At 44.1% G+C, this 23,846-nt stretch overlaps 1 protein-coding gene and 1 long non-coding RNA gene across 2 annotated transcripts in view; both read left to right on the forward strand.

The window, feature by feature from the left end:
• LOC311233228 (uncharacterized protein) overlaps positions 1-16,390 on the forward strand; it is a gene marked incomplete at its 3' end in the record, with an annotated part of 31,421 nt that extends 15,031 nt beyond the window's left edge. The window contains exon 4 of the mRNA XM_084320160.1: positions 15,024-16,390. Within this exon, the coding sequence (XP_084176286.1) occupies positions 15,024-16,390 (1,367 nt within the window). The remainder of the gene's footprint in view (positions 1-15,023) is intronic.
• Positions 16,391-19,014: 2,624 nt separating this feature from the next.
• Positions 19,015-23,820, forward strand: LOC311246163. The gene is made up of 4 exons (XR_014620782.1): positions 19,015-19,086; positions 20,388-20,459; positions 20,757-20,828; positions 21,529-23,820. It is a non-coding gene; the product is annotated as an uncharacterized lncRNA (long non-coding RNA).
• The last annotated feature ends 26 nt before the right edge of the window (positions 23,821-23,846 follow it).

The following is a 23,846-nucleotide window of genomic DNA, read 5'->3' on the forward strand; positions in this document are numbered from 1 at the left end:
CCAATCTGTGATTTTGTTTACAAAGTGGGGTATTTTCACATAATTTTTTTTTTTTTTAACTATTTTTTAGCGTTTATCGCTTTTCTGGTCAAGCATGACCGACAGAAACAGGTTGAAATGGGATGTAGAGCAGGGGAAGACATTCTGAGAAATGACGGCGGGTCCGGGAATCGAACTTGTGTCCCCCAGATCCGTGACGAGCACGGTTTTCCCCGACGCAGAAATAGCGCCGAGATATGCGGTGAGCTACGGGAGCTCCCACACATAACATTCTTGAAGAGTCTGATAGATGGAAAATAAGCTAAATGGCCATGTGTTTAATTACTCTTTATAAAGAGAATAGCTCTGACTGTCTTGCACAAGCCGGTAGACCCTCCTGTATATGGCTGGTTCCTGGCCGAATACAGTCAGGAAGAAATCCATAGGAAAATCTTTAGGTCCAGAGATTGAAGACTTGCTGATTGAAGACAATGTAGATCTTTTTAGGTCTCTAGATGTGCAAATGGTGCAGATTCTTGAAAGTCAATGGGCCTCATTCACGAAGCGATACAAGAACAGATTTCCTCTTATTTTGTTCTTAACTAGCATTATTTCTTATTTTGTTCTTACATGGGATTCAGCAATGTTTTCTTATTTTTGCTTTTCTCTTAGGCAAGACCCAATTTTAAGAGTGGTCGAGAGCACTTTTACCCAGATAAGAAACTCTTACCTAGATGAAAAAAAGGGAAAAAAGCCTACCATTGGTCAATTGCCCCCAAATATTAATAATAAAAAAACAGAACTTATTGCGTGCATTCTGCTTCTGAAATGGATTATATATTGCGGTTAGAACAGTTAGATGCTCTGGCAGGCTGTACACATAGAACGCATATTTAGAGATCTTCTAGATCTATTAGCAGAGCCAGATGAGTGGCTGCTTAGCCATTTCAGATTGCCAAGAGCGGTCCTTTTAGATGTATGCAATATTCTGGAGCCTCAACTCAGACACAACACACACCGGTCAAATCCTGTGCCTCCACACCTACAAGTTCTGAGTGCACTCTGGGTTTTAGCCACAGGGACCTTTCAGAGAGATAGGTGACAGGTCAGGTATTTCCCAACCTACTGCGCGATTGGCTCTTGACAAGCGCGCCGTCGTTCAGTATTGACAAAACCTACTTCGCTGGAACGATTTCGCACTTATACCGTATGTGTGTGTGTGTGCGCTGAGAGGCTGCCTCACTAAGCCTTTTTTATTTATATTTATTTATGGAGCATTTATTTATCCACTCTGATTGGATGGTGTATTGTACTTGTGCTGTTTAATAACAATACATTTGAATCTAATACAATTTTGAGATCAGTCGCAAATCGCTTCCTGTTGAATGGATCAGCATGCAATGCCGAACCTCTCAAGCTGTTTTGCACACCGCCCTCGCCGTTTTGCACATGCCTCATTTGCCTTATAACAAGCTAGCGGGGCGTGTCTGTATGCAAATGTATTGTACGGGAACATGCATTTAAGTTTAAGAATGAGTGGGATTCATCATTCAACACACCTGGGTAAGAACAGATTTGGACGTTAACTCAATCAGCGCCAGAGGGCGCTGTGTAGGCCTACTGTGTGGTAAGAAGGCCACCGCTTTAAAGTATAGGGATACGTGGTGGTGTTTGCAGGGCTCAAACTATATTATATATCGTAGCTATGGATATAATACTATTGCCCATTTGACATCGAGTATCTATCGTTCAATTTGTGAAAAATTTATATTTTTTTCATCCATACTTTCCCGTTTTATAGCGTGGTGAATATGAGTATAGTGTTAGAGTAATCCTGTCTAATCCCAGAAAACTACGCTATGCAGCAATACGTGCATTTCACTAAAAAACGTGCCGTTTCTCGCCTGTATACGCTACTATTTCGAAATCAACGCTATATTATCGGTATTATGTTTCATCATGAATACATGAGAGGGGGGGGGGGTCGTTTTTCTATGCTTTGATCGTCACCAACGAAATACGTTACATACACACATACGCTCGGATCGCAGTGAAGGAATTCTTGGATCAACGCAAGATTGATACTGTTGTGGCTGATGGTTGTTTAACACAGCAGGAGACGATATTTCCAATTGTAACAAGTAGGTAATTTATTTAGGAAAAGAAGTTCTTAACAGCAAAAGCTATGGATCGAGCAGAGGATCACCACAGCTTGAACAAAAAACACTCTAACTCCCAATCCCTCTGCTTGTCCCCTAAATCCCCTCTCAGTCCTGCCCCCCCATGACAGATATGATGACGTATCATATCATGTCAGATCTGACATGACGTACATTAAGATGATACGTAGATTTAACATCAGAGAGAGATAAAAACATTAAGAACATGAAGAGAGATAAAGACATTAAGAAGAACATAGATTTAGATAAAAACATTTAAGAACATCGAAGAGAGATAAACAAGATATGATGTACACACACGATATGATGTAAAACATTAAGAACATTGAAGAGAGAGTGAGATGTGTGTGTGTGTGTGTGTGTGTATGTGTGTGTGTGTCTGTGTGTGTGTGCGTCTGCGTACAGACGTATGTGTATTGTATGTGTGTATTGTGTCACAGGGAATGTGTGTGTGTGTGTGTGTGTCGGTGTGTATGTCTGTGCGACTGTGTGTGTCTGTGTGTGTGTCTGTGTGACTGTGTGTGTCTGTGTGTGTGTGCTGTGTCTGTGTGTGTGTGCTGTGTATGTGTGTGTCCGTGTGTCTGTGTGTGTGTGCTGTGTCTGTGTGTGTGTGCTGTGTATGTATGAAAGAGAGAAAAGAACAAGATATGAAAGCGATACGATGTACGAGATTACAAGCACACAACGTGCCGTACTGAAATGTCCATCTGTCCAAGTTGTTTTAAGAACGTCAGCCAGACCGTCTTTCAGCACTGCTAGTTGACCTATATTAAACTAGTCCACCCCATACACATTTTCCACAACATTCCCCCATTTGGGGCTATCCCTAGTCCCACCCAAATCATATAACCAAGAAAATGTGAACGTCTAACTAAACGAGAAACCATATTTATATAATAAAAGTTTAAATGGCTGATCTAAACAAGAAACCTAGCCATATAATAAATTTTAAATGTCTAACTAAACAAGAAACCTTACTTCATTCACTGGACCCCTAACGGACCAACAAAGGCTGACTACCGTTCTCACAATAAACACAAAACCGCTCAAAACAAGAGTAATAATAAAACATAAAAAAAATACCCCAATTTATAATCCTAACCTGACAGACAAATCCCCCCAACCTCCACCGCTTACCAAATGAGCCACAGTTCCGGCCGGAAACCGCGACTCTCATCAGGGAAAGGAGAAGTTGACCGTCAGAACTAAACATAGAACATCCCTCCCAAAAAAAATGACATTGTCTCTTCCATAACATTGAGTCCCAGTGTCCATCGCTCAGCCCCCCTTCCATGCCCACGCCATAGTCTCCTCACCGTATTGCCAAAAGTCACATTTTGCCAATACAGCAACCACCACGCCACACCTCCAGTCCCCGTAGAAGCGTGTCCCCATACCTGGACGGGAGGCGCTGGTCCCGACCTCACCACGTGTCCCCCCATCTTCGACGGGAGGTGCCCATCTTGCCCACTGCGTTAGCCCCCCCCTTTGTCCCTCCAGTCCCCAGAACCGATCCCCAGACCACTTCTTCTCAATGCTTCCTCAGGCTCAGAACCGACACTCTGCCGATGCCCCTTCCCATTCCGGTTTGACCAGGACCACAAGTAAAATAAACAAAAAATAATAAAAAAATAAAAAACAATGCAATGATTTTCAATGGTTGCAATCTCTATGCCGAAGGATCATTAGAAAATCAGACTAAAATTCCTAGTTAAAGGAATAAACCAACAAAACTGCACTCAGACCATCCCCCGTCACTCTTAAAGGAAAGAACCAACAAAAAGAAAATGTCCCTACCTCACCATACCCCTAATCCTCTATCCCCTCGTCTCCCTCTAAGGCAGCATAAAGCTGAGGGCATGGCCCGATTTGTGGCTCAATCTCTTTCTGTCCCACCATCAGCATTTGGCTCGTTACGTGTGAAGTTACCAGCCTACCCAAGAGAGGCATACCACAACAGAAAAGGAGAACCAATATCAACCCTGCCACCCCAATGGATATCCCCGTCTGCATCACTATGCTTCCCCACTGTCCCAATCTTTCCAACACCCCACTCCCCCACCATTCTTCATTCCGGCCAGAATTCCCCCTCAACTCCTCCCTCAAATCCTTCAGCTTAGCCATGGCCTCGGAGAACTTTCCCCCTGGCCCCACATTCGTCGGAATGAATGTGCAGCAGTACTGTCCAAACATGGAACAGACTCCACCCTTCTCCGCCATTAACCAGTTCAGAGCCTGTCTATTCTGCCACGCCACCGTACTGGTCGCGTGCATCTGGTCCCCCATTGCATCCAACGCCTCCTCGGTGTAGTTGAGATACCGCTGCTGATTGTAAAACAAATAGTTGATCCACCCGGTGTTCTTATTGACCGATATCCATGGCAGAATAGACTCAAACCCTGCCGCAATCTCATTCTTAGCCATGAACTCGGCTGGAATGCCCCTTGGCTGTCCTATGCTGTCCAGATACACCCTTGGGTCTGCCTTGTAGCTACGCTTCGTTCGAGAGATAGGAGACTCAGAAGGTCCTTCCGTCACTGATAATGGTAGGACCACCATTGGCATGATCGCCTGAACCCGGGCACATCTACCTGACCAATCTAAAGGAAGTGTATTCCTCAACCTCCTACCGCCGCAGAGCCAGTATTGGTCCGCCAGTGCCATATCCTGGACATGAAAAGGGCAAGCTACAGGCCGTGGGTTGGTATCCCTTTAACACGACCCCGTGTCCACACTTTCCTTCTTTCGTGCAGTTAGTCGTGATGCTCCAAATAGTAGTGCACCGCCCCTCTGCCACCTCCCCTACATCCCGGGTCCCCTCCTTTTGCAAGCACTCGAAATCCTTGGTCAGCCATAGTTTGACACCTCTGGGTATTGGCAACCCCGTCGCTACCCCCTGCACACGTACATCCAACTGCAGGAGCCTCATGTAAGCCTGTTGCCGTTGGCTGGTCAGAACAAATTTGCCTCTTTCAATCAAGTTTGCCAATTTGTGATGTGTCCAAATGCAAATGTCATATCCCATTGTCACGGCCGTTGCCTTCTCATACATCAAATGTGCTGCGGCCAGGGCCTGATAACAAGGTGGCAGACCCTGCTCCACCGGCGAAAGAGCTCTAGAGTAATATGCTATCGGTTGTTTTTTCCCACTCCCCCCCTGTGTTTGAGTCAGGACAGCTGTCGCATGCTGCGCTCTATGTGAGACGAATAGGTGGAAACACTTCTCATAATCCGGCAGCGCCAGGGCAGGGGCCTGTAACAACAGACGCTTAATGTTTATGAACGCGTCCTCCCCCTCCTCGGTCCATGTCAAGGGAGCGCGAAGCTTGTCTGTACCCGCCTCTTTTATCATCATCCTCAACGGCGCTGTCGCTATCGTATAGTCCTCCACCCACTCAGAGTTGTACCCAGTCATCCCTAAAAACGTCATCATCTGTCGGACCGTCAATGGCCTAGGTGCCTTGGATACAGCTTCGAGTTGCGTGGGTGAGATGTTTTTTATGCCCTTTTGAATGACGCGAGACAAGTACTCAACTTTTGGCTGGCAGTACTGCAGTTTTGAACGGGATGCCTTGTGGCCTCCCACGGCTAATCCACTCAAAACTTTGATGGAGTCCTCATGGCACTGCTGACGTGTATCCGAGCAGATTAGAATGTCATCTGCATACAGTAAAACCGTGCTGAGTAGTGTGTCGCACACTCCTTGCAAGTCTTCCTTGAGCGCCTTCGAGAAGTAATGTGGCGAGTGCGCGAACCCTTGTGGCAACCGGGTGTAAGAGTATTGTTTCCCCCTGTGGGTAAAAGCAAACAGATACTGAGACTCTTTTTCCAATGGAACACTGAAGAATGCCTGCGTGAGATCAATGACCGTATAGTACTGCGAGCTACTCGGGATGTTTGTCAGGAGGGTGTGTGGATTAGCGACTTCCGCCTCTGGTCCAGACACCACGTCGTTCACCGCCCTCAAATCGTGTACCAGTCTGTACCTAGCCCTGTCCGCCTTTAGCACTGGGTGGATAGGTGTATTACATCTGGATTTGAAAGGGACGAGCACTCCCCCCTTTAACAGTCCCTCAATCTGATGTGATATAGCTTCCTCCGACTCTGGCTTCATTGTATACTGTCTGATAAAGGGTGGTCTACAACCCTTCTTTAACCTGACCTTCACTGGCTGTGCCGACAATATTAGACCCACATCTGTGTCGTGTTTTGACCACAACCGTTCCGGGGTGCGCGCCAACATGTCCTGTTCCAGCAAAGCATCCGCCTCTGGAATAACGCAAGGGTCTCCTGGTAATCTGATTACTTGCGGTTTTGCCAAAACTGAAAAGGAAATCATTATTTTTATGAAACTCCCATCTGCGCTGTTCCAAATTAGCGGAGATTCCGTGGAGACCCACCTTTGAGTCTCGGATTCCTGTATCATTGAACCTAGATGTTCGGATTCGTAACCAGGATTTATTCTCAGAGTGATGTGTGGGGCGGCGTCTCTTAGTCTATGTTGTTCCCGTAGATACTTACCCGTGTTAACCCTCAACGCCGCGCCCTGTCTCCCTACAATTATCGTAGATGAGTCAATCTGCACCTGCTCGGGCTGTCCCTGCAACCATGCCTTGTTCCTAACTAGGTCACTATTCGTCAAATATTGTAGTGTGCAATGTGCCTCCATGTTTGTTTGTCTAGACTGAGGCAGTTGGGTTTTCAGAAATGGCTCCCAGGGGTCACAGACCCTTTGCAGCTCTGCATCTATGTTGCCCAGCCAGAACACAGTGGCCTCTTTCTCCCCCGTCCCTTGTAGCATCATTTGGTACACGTCTTGTTCAATTTGAATCCCCTCAGGCGTACATAGGATTTTACAGCCTAGTTTACACATTGCATCTCGTCCCAAGAGATTGCGCGGGGTGCTGTCCGAAATTAATACAGGTATTGTTATGGTCTTGTTGTTATACGTCATAGAGATTGGATCTGATGTGGGTATTAATTGTGTTTTTCCCGAGAATCCGACCGTCCGAACATACTGTCCAGACTGGGGTAAGTGAGCGGCGTATTTTTGCTTTATGCAGGAAAAACCTGCTCCAGTGTCTGCCATCATCTCTGTTAATTTGCCCTCCACTAGGACCTGCAGAATAGGTTCTTGCTCAGCTCCCTTGGAAACCACAATCATTTGATTTCCCCCCGTCGCATTCTCTGGGCACCCCTAGTGATTACCCCCCTGGTTTCGGGGCCCTCCTGTCTCCCCCTGGTCGTGAGGCCCTTGTGACTCCCCCTGGCGCACGGGTCTTCCATACTCCGAGCCGGGACGGTATGGTTGCCTACATCTCATTTCCCTGTGTCCCTGCATGCCGCAGTTCCAACAGTGGAAACGGGGAAACTGTTGTTCGTTCCCCGGTCCCTGTGTAAACCGTGGGCCTGATTGCCCATTCCCTGCCTGCCGCCTGGACGCCTGGTTCTGTGAACTATAGCCATAGCTTCTCACTACCTGAGGTGCAGGCGGGGGTCCCTGGTCCTGCATGGGTGGAGAGGTAGCAGATGACACCATTACTGCCTGCAACCTCCTTTGGGGCTGCAGTTGTTGCTGAGTTAACTTCCTTGAGTCATTTCTATCCTGATCCCTGACTTTCTGCTCCTGAGCCCTTTGCTTCTCCACACTATGTGTTACATGTGCACAGAACAAAGGATAAGTCATGTCCATTAACCCCACCACGTCTTCCAGTCTATTCTTAACCACCTCTGGAAGCCCTCTCATCACACTTTCTCTAAACATCGCCCTCTGCAACGGGTCTATTTCTGGGTTGTGTCCTAGCTCACCTCTCCACTCCTTCAGTATTTTGTTCACATAGGTGCCAGGCCCTTCCGTCTCCATTATGGGGTTGCCCGCCAGTTTTGCCGGATTAATACGTGATGGATATTGATTCCTGAGTTTGTACCACAACGCCGCTCTATGCGCGTTGAATATGTCTCCATCATGGGCCTGCGTGTCGCATGCCACTCGCATCGATGTATCACCCATGATGTCCCGGCAGGCACCAATTCCTAGCAAGCGCGTCAACAGGGATTTGACGTCACCCACTGCTAGCAGAAAAGATGACGTATTTTCCTCAAACTGCGTGATCCACCTGGAGGCTCCTTCTGAAAGGTCCGGTAGTCTTGCTATTATGCCATCGATGTCTAGAGGTGACCATGGCATGTGAAAGATATCGTTCCCCTTTATTAGCAGGGGAAACTGGCCTGTACTTGTCACACTTCCCAGAAATGTAGGGGCGAAAGTCAGGGTTCCTGTAATGTTTCCTTTCTCCTGTGCTGGTTTCGTGTCGTTCTCATCTTCCTCATCAGTCAACAGTTTGGTGTGGCCACACGCCCCGTGTTTCCCTGATGTCTGCTGTGCCATATTTTGACGGGCCTCTTCCTCTATCTTCCTCCCGACTCCCTCCCTCTGCCTGCCCAGGTTCTCTACCTCCTCTTCCTCTGCATCATACAACTTCCGACGTACTGTCTCGCCATATGCCGCCAGGACTTTCGGATAGAGATCCTGCGGGGTCAGTTTGGGGGGGGTATCTCGCCTAAGGGAGGTCTCTGATCTAGCGGAGGTTTCTGACCTAGCGGGGGTTTCTGACCTAGCGGGGGTCCCTAATTCCGTCTCCTCATATTCTCCTCTTATTGTCACCGTGCCCACCGGCAATTGCGTGACATAAGGTGGGGATGTTGGTTTCCCTATATCCGTCTCTCTCTGATTTAGCGCTAAAGCTTCCTGCCTGTATGCTCTCCCCTTCTGGGCGTAGAGCTTCATTACCCCCAACTCTTCTGTCCTCTTTTTCAACCTCTTTTTGCTGCTGTCGCCTGGCTTGTGGTTACGAATCATTACATTCATCTCTTCGCATACGTCGAGATCAAAAGTACCTCCGGAAGGCCATTTTGTGTCCCCGGCCTTTGTACGCCTCTGCCACCGGACACCAACCTTAAGAATTAGGTTCTTTATGAGCGGGTTCCGGTCTAACAGTATGTCCTCTGCTGTATGCATCGTTGTTTAGCGTGTATGTGTGTTTATTGTGTTGTGTATGTGTGTGTGTGGTTGTACTTCAACTACTACTACTCTACAACTACCACTCCAGGACACAGTTAACCTAGATCTACTACTACTCTACTCCAGGACACAGTTAACCTAGATCTACTACTACTCTACTCCAGGACACAGTTAACCTAAATCTCTACCCCAGGACACAGTTAACCTAGATCTACCCCAGGACACAGTTAACCTAGATCTACCACTACTCTACCCCAGGACACAGTTAACCTAGATCTACCACTACAACGCTACTACAACTCGGTGTGTGTGTGTCTGTGTGTGACTGTGTGTGTGTGTGTGTGTGTGTGTGTGTATGTCGGTGTGTGTGTCTGCGTGTGTGTGTGTATGTGTGTATGTCGGTGTGTGTGTGTGTTTGTGTGTGATTATGTGTGTGTGTGTGTGTGACTGTGTGTGTGTGACTGTGTGTGTGTGCGTCACAACCCGCTGTCTACCGGGACACAGGAATGTGTGTGTGTGTTTGTGTGTCGGTGTGTGTGTGCGTCACAACCCGCTGTCTACCGGGACACAGGAATGTGTGTGTGTGTGTGTGTGTCTGTGTGTGTGTGTGTGTCTGTGTGTAGTGACTGTGTGTGTGTGTGTTTCTGTGTGTGTGTCGGTGTGTGTGTGTGTTTGTGTGTGATTGTGTGTGTGTGTGTGTGTGTGACCGTGTGTGTGTGACTGTGTGTGTGTGCGTCACAACCCGCTGTCTACCGGGACACAGGAATGTGTGTGTGTCGGTGTCGGTGTCGGTGTGTGTGTGTGTCACAACCCGCTGTCTACCGGGACACAGGAATGTGTGTGTGTGTGTGTGTGTCTGTGTGTGTGTGTGTGTCTGTGTGTAGTGACTGTGTGTGTGTGTGTTTCTGTGTGTGTGTGTGTGTTTGTGTGTGATTGTGTGTGTGTGTGACCGTGTGTGTGACCGTGTGTGTGTGACTGTGTGTGTGTGCGTCACAACCCGCTGTCTACCGGGACACAGGAATGTGTGTGTGTGTGTGTGTGTGTGTGTGTCGGTGTGTGTGTGTGTCACAACCCGCTGTCTACCGGGACACAGGAATGTGTGTGTGTGTGTGTGTGTGTCTGTGTGTGTGTGTGTGTCTGTGTGTGTGTGTGTGTGACTGTGTGTGTGTGTGTGTGTGTGTGTGTGTGTCTGTGTGTAGTGACTGTATGTGTGTGTGTCGTGTGTGTGACTGTGTGTGTGTATTGTATGTGTGACTGTGTGTGTGTGTGTGTGTGTGTGTGTGTATTGTATGTGTGACTGTGTGTGTGTGTGTGACTGTGTATGTGTGTGTGTGTGGTTGTGTGTGTGTGTTTTCTACCACCAGGGGTCAGCAAACCCAAGAGAGAAAGAGATGTGATGAGTCTGTTCCTTGGCCCACCAACAGGGGTCCAACAGGGGTCAGCAAACCAGAGAGAGAGAGAGAGAGAGAGAGAGAGAGAGAGAGAGAGAGAGAGAGAGAGAGAGAGAGAGAGAGAGAGAGAGAGAGAGAGAGAGAGAGAGAGAGAGAGAGAGAGAGAGAGAGATCCCTTGGCTAGCTGGCTCTACGCCCAGAATGAGTTATCTTCTATACATGTACGAAAGAGAGAGATAAAGATTTAGTGAGATTTCTGTGTGTGTGCGTCACAACCCGCTGTCTACCGGGACACCGGAATGTGTGTGTAGTGACTGTGTGTGTGTATTGTATGTGTGTGTGTGTGTAGGACAGCTAGCCTCTCTGTAGCAACAACCTCACAAGCCAATAAGAAAACGAACAATAGTGTATCATAAACGTAATTAGTTTGACACAGAGAATGCCAGCTGTGATAGTGTGTTTTGAATAACAGCAGAGCGGTACCGGTTTTTGTTTTGAAAATTGAGAGTCTTATCTACAGAGGACAGAAGGCACAGTTATGTGTGTATGTGGAGAGTGTCGTAAAGAAAGGGGAAAGGGGTCGGGGAGAGGTTTGAAGAGATGGAGAAAAATTTGACCAGAGGTCGAAAACATGCAATTAAAATTGATTAGTGGCGCACTTATAGCCTGTTAAAAGAGGAATCGCCCCAGTGTAAACACCTCATCAGTCGTGTTCTTTTTAGCCGTCCATCCAGAGAACCAGTTCACACAACCAGCTCACTTTTTCCTCCCGCAGAAACTCTGACGGATATTTATATAACAAGCCCAACGCTTACCTTTTTTGTCGACAACCGGCAGAATGTTTACGGGAGATTCCAGGAACTGGCCGTATGAAAAGGCCCGGTGGAGCGATCTACAGGTCAAGGGTCACCAAATGTTGTGGCTGATGGTTGTTTAACACAGCAGGAGACGATATTTCCAATTGTAACAAGTAGGTAATTTATTTAGGAAAAGAAGTTCTTAACAGCAAAAGCTATGGATCGAGCAGAGGATCACCACAGCTTGAACAAAAAACACTCTAACTCCCAATCCCTCTGCTTGTCCCCTAAATCCCCTCTCAGTCCTGCCCCCCCATGACAGATATGATGACGTATCATATCATGTCAGATCTGACATGACGTACATTAAGATGATACGTAGATTTAACATCAGAGAGAGATAAAAACATTAAGAACATGAAGAGAGATAAAGACATTAAGAAGAACATAGATTTAGATAAAAACATTTAAGAACATCGAAGAGAGATAAACAAGATATGATGTACACACACGATATGATGTAAAACATTAAGAACATTGAAGAGAGAGTGAGATGTGTGTGTGTGTGTGTGTGTATGTGTGTGTGTGTCTGTGTGTGTGTGCGTCTGCGTACAGACGTATGTGTATTGTATGTGTGTATTGTGTCACAGGGAATGTGTGTGTGTGTGTGTGTGTCGGTGTGTATGTCTGTGCGACTGTGTGTGTCTGTGTGTGTGTGTGTGTGTGTCTGTGTGACTGTGTGTGTCTGTGTGTCTGTGTGTGTGTGCTGTGTATGTGTGTGTCCGTGTGTCTGTGTGTGTGTGCTGTGTCTGTGTGTGTGTGCTGTGTATGTATGAAAGAGAGAAAAGAACAAGATATGAAAGCGATACGATGTACGAGATTACAAGCACACAACGTGCCGTACTGAAATGTCCATCTGTCCAAGTTGTTTTAAGAACGTCAGCCAGACCGTCTTTCAGCACTGCTAGTTGACCTATATTAAACTAGTCCACCCCATACACATTTTCCACAACAATACCATATAGGGAGGTGTAGTGGTTACGCCATTGCCGTTTTTCGTGTTCCACCCTCTGTCCAACACAATGTATTTCCCCATTGCCCATTTCTAAATCGTCTCGTTTAAAACAAATAAAGAATTAACATTGGCATGGTGTACCTTTCTGTGCTTATTGATCCACAATCTATAGCTCAACATGAAAATATTGGCAATGAATCATTAAAAAAAAATCGCAAAATTGGGTGGAACAACCAGTGACGTCAGACTACACCTCCCTATAGCCCTTACCTTGACTAGGATGTACTCCAAAAAGAATATTCCAATGATCTGATCGTCATTCCAAGTATTGATGTCGATCGTGTTGCCAACATAATCCACCAAAGAACATGAACCAGGAGTGCTTGATTCTCCTCAATCCATGCGTTATAAACGCTTGTCCTGCCCGACAAGGAAAACTCCGCCCGGACACTTTAGATCGACGCACAGCCTAAGATAGAGAGTTTCAAAGGATGTGCAATATCGACTGCAAGGTGGCAGACGGTATTGGACGTTTGTGATATCAGACTCATTCCCAATGATAACCCAGGCTCCCTCGATGGATTATGAATGGGAATATCGAATAAAAGAAATAACGATAGAAAACCCAACTTTTCTCGGATTTGGCGCTCAAGCGTTGGCGAGTTAACCCGACTTTATTCGTGAGTGCCGTCCAATGAGTTAAGAACGGGTTGATGAATGCGGCGGTGGCTTTTCTTATTTTTCTCTTAACAGACAAAATGTATAAGAAAAATATATAAGAGAGTATTGGTGAATGAGGCCCAATGTGTATCTGTATGATCAGTATGGAGCTAGTTGGCTAAACCTGCAAACACTCTGATTTTCCGGCGTTCTTCTGTGTCTCCTTTAGCCATTTCTCCCGTTAATCTTCTGGATTTCAGAGCATTTCTCATTCATGATTGTTAACGAGTGTCACTTGAACTGGTGATTTGCATCACATGGTCCCTCGCACATTCCCTATTCCGAATATAAATGCAATGTACCATATAGGCAAAATTATGTGTAGGAAATAGTGCCGGGTAAAACATTGTCTAACTCCACCAATATTTGACAAACTGTGAAAAGTGGAGCAATTATCAGTCCAATCTACAAGAGGACGTTGACTAAATTCATTATGACAGCTGACTGCCTGTAGGCTAAATGTGACAGTTCCCTGGTGGGGATTTACCTGTTTATTTAAAAGCCATTTATAGACAACTTGACAACATAAACAACATAAACATTAAAACATAAAAGAGTCCCAAGTTTATTTCCTGTTGCAATGTTTGCTAATGCAATAACTGACAGGAAATAAACGTGGGTTAATTTTGAATTGACAATATGCATATTTACTAATTATAAATACCTTTCGCCAGTCTGCATTCGCTTTCTGAAAGTAAATTGGCCAATTGTGTAGCCAGTGAAATTCTGAAAAGAATGACATCTTACTTGAGTTGGATTTCTGAGACAGAAGCGGTAAAGGCGTACTGTACGCAAGAGAATGCACGTGCGCCTCTCTCTCCAGAGCGCAAGTTGCGCTGATCTGTTGTTGTCGCTCCTCTTGGGGTTGAGGGTTTGTGTTTGTGTAGGGAAGGGGTGGGGCTGGTGTATGTGACAAGAGATTAGTGGGGGAGGGGGAGAGGGGACTGAGGTAGTGTTGTCATATTCCCAACAAAAAACTAAAACAAAACAAAGACTGTAGGGTAAAAAGGTATGTTTTACAAAGTTTGTGTGGAGCTGCTCTGAAACACGTCTTACTCCATGCCGCCTCTAGCTCCGCCCTTTCACTAATAACACTTTAAACTATTGGTAAACAAACGCATTGCTGAAAATATACACTTGGACTGCTGTTTTGACAGGATTAGGGTCTTTACTCTTTGCTAAATTTTTTATAAAAAAAAAATACATTAATTCATATAGTCTGTAGAGATGGATTTATGGCGTGATGTCATTGTGGGTCTGGTACTGGACCCATCAGGCTTAATAGGTTAAGAGGTTAATAAGAACAAGAATAAAAGTCCTGTTGTTGTTGCTGCTAGCCCCTGCGTGGCGTGAAACTTATTCAGCGGTTTTGTTTGCCCACCCGGCATATTCCACCAGGGGTCGTCCGTAGCGGTAGATCCATGGTCGATTACCATGCTATTAAATTACTATCTTTTTATTGTTGTGGAGTAATTGTTTTAACGGTCTAGTTATTTGCATTTACATTTAGTAATTTAGCTGACACTTTTATCCAAAGTGACTTACAAGTTCTGTACGACAAGTCAGCAGGAAGGGTACAACTCTTTCAGCTGAGTAACAATGTTCATAAAACAGTGTTGAACTTGGGTGCTGCAGTAGAGAGAGACACATTAGTATAGTAGGTAGTAATATAGACAAGGAAGATTAATTAGTGCCGTACTTTAATTAAGATTAAAGAGAGTGCATGATGGTAGAAGACGGTAAGAAGCTTAGTATATATATATGCAATGTATATATATATATATATATATATATATTTTTTTTTTTTTTTTTTTTTTTTTTCATTTCAGATATTGATTGAAGAAGTGTTTTTAGTAGACGGCGAAAGATTGGTTGTGTTTCGGCTGTCCTAACAAAATTATCATATGCCCTTCTTTCTAGACTCCCTTGCCTTACATCTGTTTATCTGTGGTGAGGAGGTTCCCCCTGAGCAGCAGGAGAGGAGCCCCAGTCTGGGCCAGGAGGAGCCAGAGCCCCAACAGATTAAAGAGGAACAGGAGGAACTCTGGAGCAGTCAGGAGGGAGAGCAGCTTCAAGGTCTGGAGGAGGCTGATATCATTAAGTTCACATTCAACCCTGTCTCTGTGAAGAGTGAACATGATGAAGAGAAACCACATTCCTCACGGTTTAACCAAACCCAGGACCCAGAGTCCCTACAGATTAAAGAAGAACAGGCGGAACTATTTCAAGATCTAGAGGAGGTAGATAGCTCCAAGATGACCTTACACCCTCTGAAATATGAAAACGATGGTGAGAATACTGTGTCCTCACAACTCTGTCAAACCCAGGACCCAGAGTTCCTTCAGATTAAATATTTACTACATCAAGGGCTGGAAGAAGTTGAGCGCTCCATGATCACAGAACACCCAGTGAAATGTGAAGATGAAGAGAACGATCTGCCCTTCCAGCCTCTTCAAACCCAGAGGGAGAAAAACAGAGACGCTTCCTCTTTACCCAGCACCTCAACTGAACAGAGGAAAACAGAACCTGATGGAGAGGACTGTGGAAGATCAGAAGCAGCCAGTAACTTAAATCCAGCTGGTGAATTAGAACCAACAAGAGATGGCCAGTTCCTCTCTTCAGACTGTGAGACTGATGACAGTGATGAATGGAAGGAGAGTGGGGGACCAGGTTTGGGAGATCTGAAGACACGCATGGGAACGCATACAGGAGAGAAACAATTTAGTTGTTCAGTTTGTGGGAAAGAGTTCTATGAGAAAGGACGCCTGAACACACACCTGAGAATTCATACTGGAGCGAAACCATTTGGTTGTTCAGTTTGTGGAAAAGGGTTCAGTATGAAGGGAAATCTGAAGACACACATGATAACGCATACAGGAGAGAAACAATTTAGTTGTTCAGTTTGTGGAAAAGGGTTCAGTAGGAAGGCACATCTGAAGATACACACGAGAATTCATACTGGAGAGAAACCATTTAGTTGTTCAGTTTGTGGAAAAGGGTTAAGTAGGAAGGCACATCTGAAGATACACATGAAAACTCATACTGGAGAGAAACCATTTGCGGGCCCCCGCCCGCAAATACAAACAGATATAAACAGATCATTTGACAGTATCATGTTCCTACCTGCAACGCAACCAACGATGCCACCGCCGCTCCCCTTGAGAAGAAAGTTGCAGCTTCAGAATCAGCTTAGTTTCGCTATTCCTGCACGACCTCCAACGCCCGCGCCCCCCACAACAGAGACAGCTGTCCTGCCACTCCACAACAAGGCAAGTAACCGCATTTAAAACAGCCTTTCTTTTTTTCTAGTCAATAGGGCCTAATGTATTTGTCCAGATTGACTAAGGTAGGCTATTTGCCTACCTTAGTGACACTGGAAATAATCATGTTTTAATTCAATGTGATCACTGATTAATCTTGTACTGACAAAATGCAGATATATTCTTACAAAGAAATGTATTTGCCACGCAATCACATTGGAAGAATAATAATACAATCATTCAGTAATGATTTGCCTTGCTATTGATTGATTGAAAAAATGTATTAACAGATTGCAGAATGGGTACATACAACAAGATACAAAGCATTCAGTTGACTAATTGTATATGTTCTAATGTTCTCTGTTTTGTTTATTCATCAACAGGACCATGAAACGGTGCCCACCACTCGTACAAAAAGTACCCCACCGCCACCATCACTGAATGAAACAAATAATGTAAGTGATTGATTGAAAAGTTTATTAACAGATTGCACAATGGGTACAGTACAGCTCAATACATGCATACAATTGTTAACCCTTTAATCGCCGTTGACGCTGTCCAGCGTCATTCCCCGCCATGCTTATTCTGCCGATGCCGCTGGACAGCGTCTTTGATATCAATATTTCAAAAATCTGTGATCGAAATCATATTTCTCCCCCGGAGACATTATATGTACTGGTGAGCCCCTATCAACTCTCTAACGGTTCAAGAGCGCCATCTGGTGGCCGATCGGCCTGATCGCCCAGGGAAGAAACAGGAAGTGGAAGCTGGTGCTCATTTCAATTTGGTCCGATCACTAGGGATGGGTACCGAATTCGGTACTTTTGAGGTACCGAACCGAAACACGTCGGTACTACCGAGTATCGAATCAAAAAAATATATATATATATATATTTTTTTTTACTTTTTTTTTTTTTTACTTTTTTCTTTTCATGTCAACGTTCACACGCACAATATATGCTTACCTAGGATTTGACTTGATTCAACAACAAAGCAGTCGGAGCAATGACAAGCCGAAAACTGTCGAAATTGTAGTTATTTGAAGTTTGGATTTTTTTTTACGACTGAGGTAGGTAAATTAAATTTCTTGAGACTAAAGTACCGAAAAAAGGTACCGTTGGGTACCGGTATCTATTCACAGGTACCGGTATCGGTTCAAATGTGAAAGGTACCCATCCCTACCGATCACTCGCTATAGGTCCCGGGACTCAATCTCGACACAATGGATAGCGATCCGTTGCCAATAACTCGATAAACAACATGATTTGGACGTATATACTATTATACAACCTGGAAATGGATCGGATATTTCGACATCCCATAATAGGAAAAATTCTGTTCCACGCTCATCTCCCAACGGCGAGAGGAAGCTACGGTGAGTTTCAGCGTTATTTTTTTATTTCTTCGATACTAACTGCTCTGATGATCATATCGCCCACACTAGATGAATGATATAACGTTGCCCACGGAATTATAAACGACCCCCCGCCCATCCGGTCAACATCAGAGCATACGTAGTAACTCCTAGAACCACGTCCAGTTGACATTTTTTATCTCGCACAGATTCCTACCAAACTGTATTTGATCATCAATATAATGCATTTGGGGCTATAAATCAAGTTCTGGAGAAAGCTGCAGAAAACATACTTATACTTTAGACCGTATTTTAGTATGAATATGTGAATGAAAAAGTATAACGTTGCTACACCCTGAACAATAGATATAGGACATTGAATGGGCCATAGTAATGTTAATTGAGCAATACAATTTAAAAAGTTATAGCCCTGCAAAGAAGGGGAACTTCTCCATGTTAAATAGGGCTGCCGAGGGATGGTAAATTATGAATTTAACCCCGGCGATCAAAGGGTTAAGGGGATGCAGACCAGAGAAAGACTTTCGTCTTGTTTACATCAGGGTCCCCCATTTTCAATTAATCATATGACATACACAACATACAGATAGACAGTACTGCTACATCTATACATTTATGACATACCAGATTTGCAAATACAGTACTGTTTGTGATACAAAAAGTGTCCAGAAAAAGAGTGTATATACATTTGACGTAGAAACTGTACATTGGAGGAGGTTGGGTGGGTGGGTGGGTGGGGGGCTGTACATTGGAGGTGGGGGGGGGGCACTGTACACTGTACATTGGAATACTGACAAAGCCATACTTGGTAATTTACTGTACAACTGGGTTAGGACATTTGTAGGGGCCAGTTTCGAATTGCAGTCTCCCGTAGTTGTTTTTTGAGAGTGGGTAGTGATTCACATTCCTTTACAGCTTTGGGTAGGGCGTTCCACATTGAATCCCTGCCCCCTCATCAACTTTGGTGTGAACGATGGGCTGTGTCTGTGATTGCCATGGAATGCCATTCCATCCACAGAGGCAATTAGTGTCATTGTCTTTCATATGCTGGGAATGTGTTTTGATGTTCTCTGCAGACCAGAGAAATACTTTCGTCTTGTTTACATCAGGGTCCCCCATTTTCAATTCATCATAACATACACCAGATAGACAGTCTTGCTCTCTTAATATGCTGGTTAAATCGGCTGTCTTTAACCTGAATTAGCAAACAAGATACAAAGCATTCAGTTGACTAATTGTATATGTTCTAATGTTCTCTGTTTTGTTTATTCATCAACAGGACCATGAAACGGTGCCCACCACTCATACAAAAAGTGCCCCACCGCCACCATCACTGAATGAAACAAATAATGTAAGTGATTGATTGAAAAGTTTATTAACAGATTGCAGAATGGGTACAGTACAGTACAGCTCAATACATGCATACAATTGTTAAGGGGATGCAGACCAGAGAAAGACTTTTGTCTTGTTTACATCAGGGTCCCCCATTTTCAATGCATCATAACATACACCAGATAGACAGTCTTGCTCTCTTAAAGGAAAACTCCAACATTTTGGGAAATTAGCTTATTTAACATCTTCCCTGGAGTTAGACAAGAAGATACATACCTTTTTTGTCTCTGTGCGTGCATTTAGCTTTGGGAACAGTTGCTCTGTTAGCGTAGCTTAGCTTCATCACTGGAAGTGAGGGAGGACAGTAGCCTGACGTTCCCTACAGGTTTGTTGATATTCTCATTCCTTCAAAGGATCCGAACCGATTGAAGTTTATGGATACCATGACTTAAAATCCTCTTACCTTGACGATTAAAAGCCTCCCCAATTTAGAAAACAGTAATCCAATGGCTGGTATTGATAATATAATACTAACTGCTGCACGCTTGGAGCTAACCGGAGCTAACACGGAACAGGATGGTAAAGCAAATATAATTACTTCCTTTCTGGGGTTTTCAAAATAAAAGTGCGATGTTTATAGCAGCGGAAAATATTTATTTTGTACATTATCTAACGTTAACACGAACCTAAACTAACTTTAGGTTAGTTGTAACGTTAGTTTAGGTTTGTGTTAACGTTAGATAATGTACAAAATAAACGTTTTCCGCTGCTATAAACGTTGCACTTTTATTTTGAAAACCCCAGAAAGGAAGTCATTATATTTGCTTTACCATCCTGTTCTGTGTTAGCTCCGGTTAGCTCCGAGCGTCCAGTAGTTAGTAGTATATTATCAATACCAGCCATTGGATTACTGTTTTCTAAATTGGGAGGCTTTTAATCGTCAAGGTAAGAGGATTTTAAGTCATGATATCCATAAACTTCAATCGGTTCGGATCCTTTGAAGGAATGAGAATATCAACAAACCTGTAGGGAACGTCAGGCTACTGTCCTCCCTCACTTCCAGTGATGAAGCTAAGCTATGCTAACGGAGCGACTGTTCCCAAAGCTAAATGCACGCACAGAGACAAAAAAGGTATGTATCTTCTTGTCTAACTCCAGGGAAGATGTTAAATAAGCTAATTTCCCAAAATGTTGGAGTTTTCCTTTAATATGCTGGTTAAATCGGCTGTCTTTAACCTGAATTATCAAACAAGATACAAAGCATTCAGTTGACTAATTGTATATGTTCTAATGTTCTCTGTTTTGTTTATTCATCAACAGGACCATGAAACAGTGCCCACCACTCGTACAAAAAGTGCCCCACCGCCACCATCACTAAATGAAACAAATAATGTAAGTGATTGATTGAAAAGTTTATTAACAGATTGCAGAATGGGTACAGTACAGCTCAGCTCAATACATGCATACAATTGTTAAGGGGATGCAGACCAGAGAAAGACTTTCGTCTTGTTTACATCAGGGTCCCCCATTTTCAATTCATCATAACATACACCAGATAGACAGTCTTGCTCTCTTAATATGCTGGTTAAATCGGCTGTCTTTAACCTGAATTAGCAAACAAGATACAAAGCATTCAGTTGACTAATTGTATATGTTCTAATGTTCTCTGTTTTGTTTATTCATCAACAGGACCATGAAACGGTGCCCACCACTTGCACAAAAAGTACCCCACCGCCACCATCACTGAATGAAACAAATAATGTAAGTGATTGATTGAAAAGTTTATTAACAGATTGCAGAATGGGTACAGTACAATACATGCATACAATTGTTAAGGGGATGCAGACCAGAGAAAGACTTTCGTCTTGTTTACATCAGGGTCCCCCATTTTCAATTCATCATATGACATACACAACATACAGATAGACAGTACTGCTACATCTATACATTTATGACATACCAGATTTGCAAATACAGTACTGTTTGTGATACAAAAAGTGTCCAGAAAAAGAGTATATACATTTGACGTAGAAACTGTACATTGGAGGAGGTTGGGTAGGTGGGGTTGGGTGGGTGGGTGGGGGGCTGTACATTGGAGGTGGGGGGGGGTGGACACTGTACCCTGTACATTGGAATATTGACAATGCCATACTTGGTAATTTACTGTACAACTGGGTTAGGACATTTGTAGGGGCCAGTTTCGAATTGCAGTCTCCCGTAGTTGTTTTTTGAGTGTTTTTGAAGGTGGGTAGTGATTCACATTCCTTTACAGCTTTGGGTAGGGCGTTCCACATTGAATCCCTGCCCCCTCATCAAGTTTGGTGTGAACGATGGGCTGTGTCTGTGATTGCCATGGAATGTTAACTTGCATACCATCCATATAGGCAATTAGTGTCATTGTCTTTCATATATGCTGGGAATGTGTTTTGATATTTTTTTCTGTCTTTGTTTGTTTTTTCAGCAGGGAGATGGAATTGTTCAACCTGATTCCAGTACATCTTCACCGATACCTGACCTATGGTCAGACACGATGTGGAAAGAACGACAGGCCAACTACCCGTGGCTCGATTGGAAAGATGGGAAGTTCGGCTGCAAAGTGTGCTCAGCCGTTACGAAATTATCTGTCTTCAAAAGCCGAGGTCAACGATTGGCAGCAGAATGGACTAACTATGAGATCACACACAGCGGAACAGTAAAAGCTGCTATGCTGATGTCTCTCAGGAGAAAGGTGTGTTGCCACCACACCTCAGCTATGCATTGCCAAGCAGAACACATTGTCAATGAGGCAGAAAAACAGAGAATTGTCAATGAGGCAGAAAAACAGAGAATTGAGAAATCCACTGACACTATGAGTTCAGATTCAGAACTGACGGCTACACATAATGTTTTCAAGGCTGTGTACTTTTTAGCAGAGGAGGACAGGCCGTTTTCAGATAGTTTTAAGATGCTGGATTTACTAGCTGAAACTGGGTCTGACATTGGCTTCAGCTTGCACTCAAGAGATGCAGCAAACATCACCAAGCATATAGGTGCAGAAATGCGCAAAAAAATCTGCAAACAAATAAAATCCATAGAAGGTAAAATTTCAGTTCTGATTGATGAGTCAACTACCCTTGCAGATAAAACTACACTGATTGTGTACCTCAAAGCTGAAAGTGACAAGAACCTGGACCCAGAGTTCTTATTTTTAGATCTGATTGAACTTCCCAACCAAAAAGCAGAAACAATTATGCAACATCTGTTGAAATGCCTCAGTGAACATGGCTTTGATGATGCATATTTGAACAAGCACTTGGTTGCATTTGCAAGTGATGGAGCCAGTGTCATGTTGGGACGCAAAGCTGGTATAGCTGCAAAACTGACTGAACTGTATCCTAACATATTGACCTGGCATTGCTTAAATCACCGGCTGGAACTTGCTGTAGGTGACACAGTTAATGATATCACAGCTATGAACCATTTCCAGATGTTTATGGATAAATTGTATACTGTGTACAGTAGATCAGCCCTAAACCAAGAGCAACTGAAAGTGTGTGCAGCCAGCCTGGAAAAACAAGTGAGACGAATTGGCCGTGTGCTAGACACAAGATGGGTATCCAGTTCTTTCCGCACAGTGTCTGCAGTGTGGGATGGTTATGATGCACTTTGTGCTCACTTCAGCATGGCAATGACAGACGAGAAACAACAGAGCTCTGATAGGAAAACATATGAAGGTCTATTCAGGAAAATGACTTCATATCAGTTTTTGCTAGATTTAGCACTGCTGTACGACACCCTAAGTGAGTTAAGCATTCTTTCAGAATCTCTGCAAAACCGCCAAATGACACTAACCTCTGCAGACAAACGTATGAGGCGTTGCATTAAATTCATTGATGCAATGGGAGAAAAACAAGGCAACAAAGTCCTTGAAGCTGAAACTGCAGTAAAAGAAGGTAAATTTGGCACAGTTGATCTGACAGACAGACCGAAAATGGTTTCCATCAACCGGAAACAGTTTATCAGAAGTCTGAGCAATAATCTAACCAATCGGTTGTTCACCACTGCATCTTTTAAGGGGTCATCATTAGTCGCACAGAAAGAGTCTGAAGCACAGTATGTTCAATTGCTTGCACAACTCCAAGTTCTTGAGTGTAAAAGCTGGCCAAAAGAAATGCCACTAGGATTTGGCGAGGTGGAAATAAGGCATCTGTGCAAAAGATTCAAGCTGCCCCTTAACAGTACTATTGATGGATTTAGGGACTTCATTGAGAGCAATGGAGAAATGATACCCGATGAGCTTAGGCCTTTATTGAATTGCACAAAAGTAATTCCATGTAGCACTGCAGAATGTGAAAGGGGATTCAGTGCCATGAATCAAATTATCTCCCCAACCCGCACATGGTTAATGATTTCACAGGTAGCATCTTTGATGTTCATTAAGATCAACGGGCCACCTAGAAAGTTCTGGGATCCAACAACATATGTCACAACTTGGCTGAGAGCCCATCGCTCAGCTGAGGACAAGAGAACGAGAATAGCAAAACCTAAATATAGGCCCAGGACCAATTGGTGGAGGCTTACTTGAGCTGTGGAACCTCTCACTATGTGACAAAGTCCCGACTGGAAGGTTGTACCATTTTCAACAAAGGCAAATATTGTTTAAATAGCTTTGATAAACCAGGTCTTACTGTACCCATTGGTGGGGGCTTGCTTGACTGTTTTGAAACCACTGTTGTGAAACAAATTACATTGAAAAAATTTAAGTGATGTGTACTTTTTCCCCTTCTCAAAATAAAGAAC

Source organism: Notolepis coatsorum (genome assembly GCF_963971535.1).
Source record: "Notolepis coatsorum genome assembly, chromosome: 1".
Classification (NCBI taxonomy): Eukaryota; Metazoa; Chordata; class Actinopteri; order Aulopiformes; family Paralepididae; genus Notolepis; species Notolepis coatsorum.